This window comes from Dendroctonus ponderosae, unplaced genomic scaffold (assembly GCF_020466585.1).
Source record: "Dendroctonus ponderosae isolate FM_Combo_2020 unplaced genomic scaffold, Dpon_F_20191213v2 Dpon_F_20191213_1, whole genome shotgun sequence".
Classification (NCBI taxonomy): domain Eukaryota; kingdom Metazoa; phylum Arthropoda; class Insecta; order Coleoptera; family Curculionidae; genus Dendroctonus; species Dendroctonus ponderosae.
This window is the reverse complement of record NW_026017110.1, coordinates 31014584-31016777: the sequence shown is the minus strand read 5'-3', so window position 1 is coordinate 31016777 and position 2194 is coordinate 31014584. Positions and strand designations below refer to the sequence as shown.

Below are 2194 nucleotides of genomic sequence, written 5' to 3'. Positions count from 1 at the left end.
CCATATGAAAACATTAAATTGACAAGAATATACAACTTTACAAAACGTACCCTTATTTTTAATACTGAATAAGATAAAATTATCAAAAATGAGGGTTTCCATTTGAAACAAATTGATTTTAGGCGGTCTCCTCAACGTCATTTTGAAAGTAAGTAAAGTAAGTCCTTTTCAACAATAAATGCTACTCAAATTAAGTTAAGACAAATTCCCTTATAGGAAAAATAAATAATTATTCGAGTGGCTGCAATTGACATTTTTTGCATAAAACTTCAAATATATTAAAAACGGTTAGACTTAGATACAGGATATTATACACAAAATATATTTAGAATTTGGAGAGGAATTCAAAAATGTAATAATATATAGGGTGTTCCAGTTAAAATCAGCAACCTGAAACCTACTTCCGGTGTAACCGGAAGTGTGACCATCTTGAAAATATTTTATATCGCTTGCCCCCAATGACTTCGGCACACTGTCCAATCTTCAAATTTTTCCTAACTACAGTTTGCCAGATATCGATCGCGGCGGTTCCCGGTGGGACACCCTTCAACTAAACGTCAGCAAGAACAAAACTACTATTAAACAAAAAAACTAGACAAATGACAGTCTGCAATTGAAGATTCAGCAAAAACGTCTAACAAGAAAAACAAAACAATAGTTTGCGATTGAAGATTAGTAACCGCAATAAAAGTGAAAGGAAACGATTTTACTTTTTCGTTGCCACCAAATTGTGTTCGAATTTAGAAACTTTGCAAATAAAAAAATATATAAACAGAAAATTCTTTTAATAAACGAAAGCATACTAAAAACTAGCTACACCCCGTATTTCTTATGTCATCTATGAAAAATTGCGGTTATATGCTATTTTAGTTTAACCATTCGTTTTAGACACATTTCCTTATCCCAGTATATAGAGGAATAAAAAACCTACATAACTACTATTTTACTTTTTTTTATTATACATTAAATAATTATAATTAGATCATATTCCTTGTTGAAGGAACGAATAGTTAACGTACATTCTTAAAATAAATATTACAATGGAAAAAAAGCGATTCTTTAGATTTAATATTTAAACATTAAGATATTGAACAGTTTGGCTTGTCGCCTGAATTTCCATTTGCCTTTTCAATCTCGGACAGTAACAAATGAAATACATCCGATACAGATAAGTTTTCTTTTGCGGATGTCTCAAGAAAAATGGCATTCCAGTCTTTAGCTAACTTCTTACCATCACTTGTGGACACTTGTCTCTCTAAATGAAGATCTGTTTTGTTCCCCACTAGGACAACAGGAACCTGGACCTTTCCTGTGATGTCTAATAGTTTATTATATATTGATTTAACTACATCAAACGATTTTACACTAGTGATACTGTACACTAACACATAGCCATGTATATCAATAACGTATTGTGAAGGAAACATAGAATATTCATCTAGACCAGCAGTGTCCATTAGACGAATTTCATAATCCTGAGAGTTCACCCTGACGGTCTTTGTGAAGGTGTTCTCGATGGTTGGGTCGTAAGAGTCCACAAACTGTCCTTCAATGAACTGAATGCTCAAAGAGGATTTTCCCACTGACCTATATCCCATAACAGCTATTTTCCGTTGCTTTGCTGCAGGCATTTTGGTGTTTCGCCAAAACCCTTGATATTTATTTCACAACGCAAATCCCGTGCGAAATGAACACCATTTAACGACGCATTATTGCCAGCGAAACTTTTATCAATTCTAAGGCCAGTTTGCAATTTATTTAACACTCAATGTTAGCTTGTACATTTTTAACTCTGTATAAATTAAAAATACTCGAGACAAGAATCCGCACTTCACAAACATCGAATCGTTCGACAAGTCAGAAAATTTGATCATGTCCAGCTATTTACTTTTAATGTACCCGTGAGGTCAGGGGTCATGTATTCATATCACATTAACTTCCGATAAAATATGGACTTGTCAGAATATGACAACAACATTGACTCCAGCGTTGCCAAGTCAAAAACGACGAAAGCGGTAGAATGACTTGCCTCTACGGACGGGTCTTACACAATTTATCCCAGTGGCATACACTGCTTCGTATACGGCACTTTTTTTTGGTTCTGCTACTTATTAGTGCAATTTTACCAGCTCGCTACTTTTTGATTTTGCATGTGCACGGCTGGGATTCGAACCTCGGACCTTCAGGTTGCTAG

At 34.5% G+C, this 2194-nt stretch overlaps 1 protein-coding gene across 1 annotated transcript; it reads right to left on the bottom strand.

Moving 5' to 3' along the window:
• Positions 1 to 768: 768 nt before the first annotated feature.
• On the bottom strand, positions 769 to 2188 carry LOC109537728 (GTP-binding protein Rheb homolog). Its single transcript, XM_019904589.2, has one exon. The coding sequence runs from the start codon at positions 1629 to 1631 to the stop codon at positions 1080 to 1082; it is 552 nt and encodes a 183-aa protein (XP_019760148.1). The 5' UTR covers positions 1632 to 2188; the 3' UTR covers positions 769 to 1079.
• Between the last annotated feature and the right edge of the window lie 6 nt (positions 2189 to 2194).

Excerpts from the sequence above, each read along its gene's own strand:
- LOC109537728 (XM_019904589.2), bottom strand. The coding sequence starts at position 1,631 with ATGCCTGCAGCAAAGCAACGGAAAATAGCTGTTATGGGATATAGGTCA.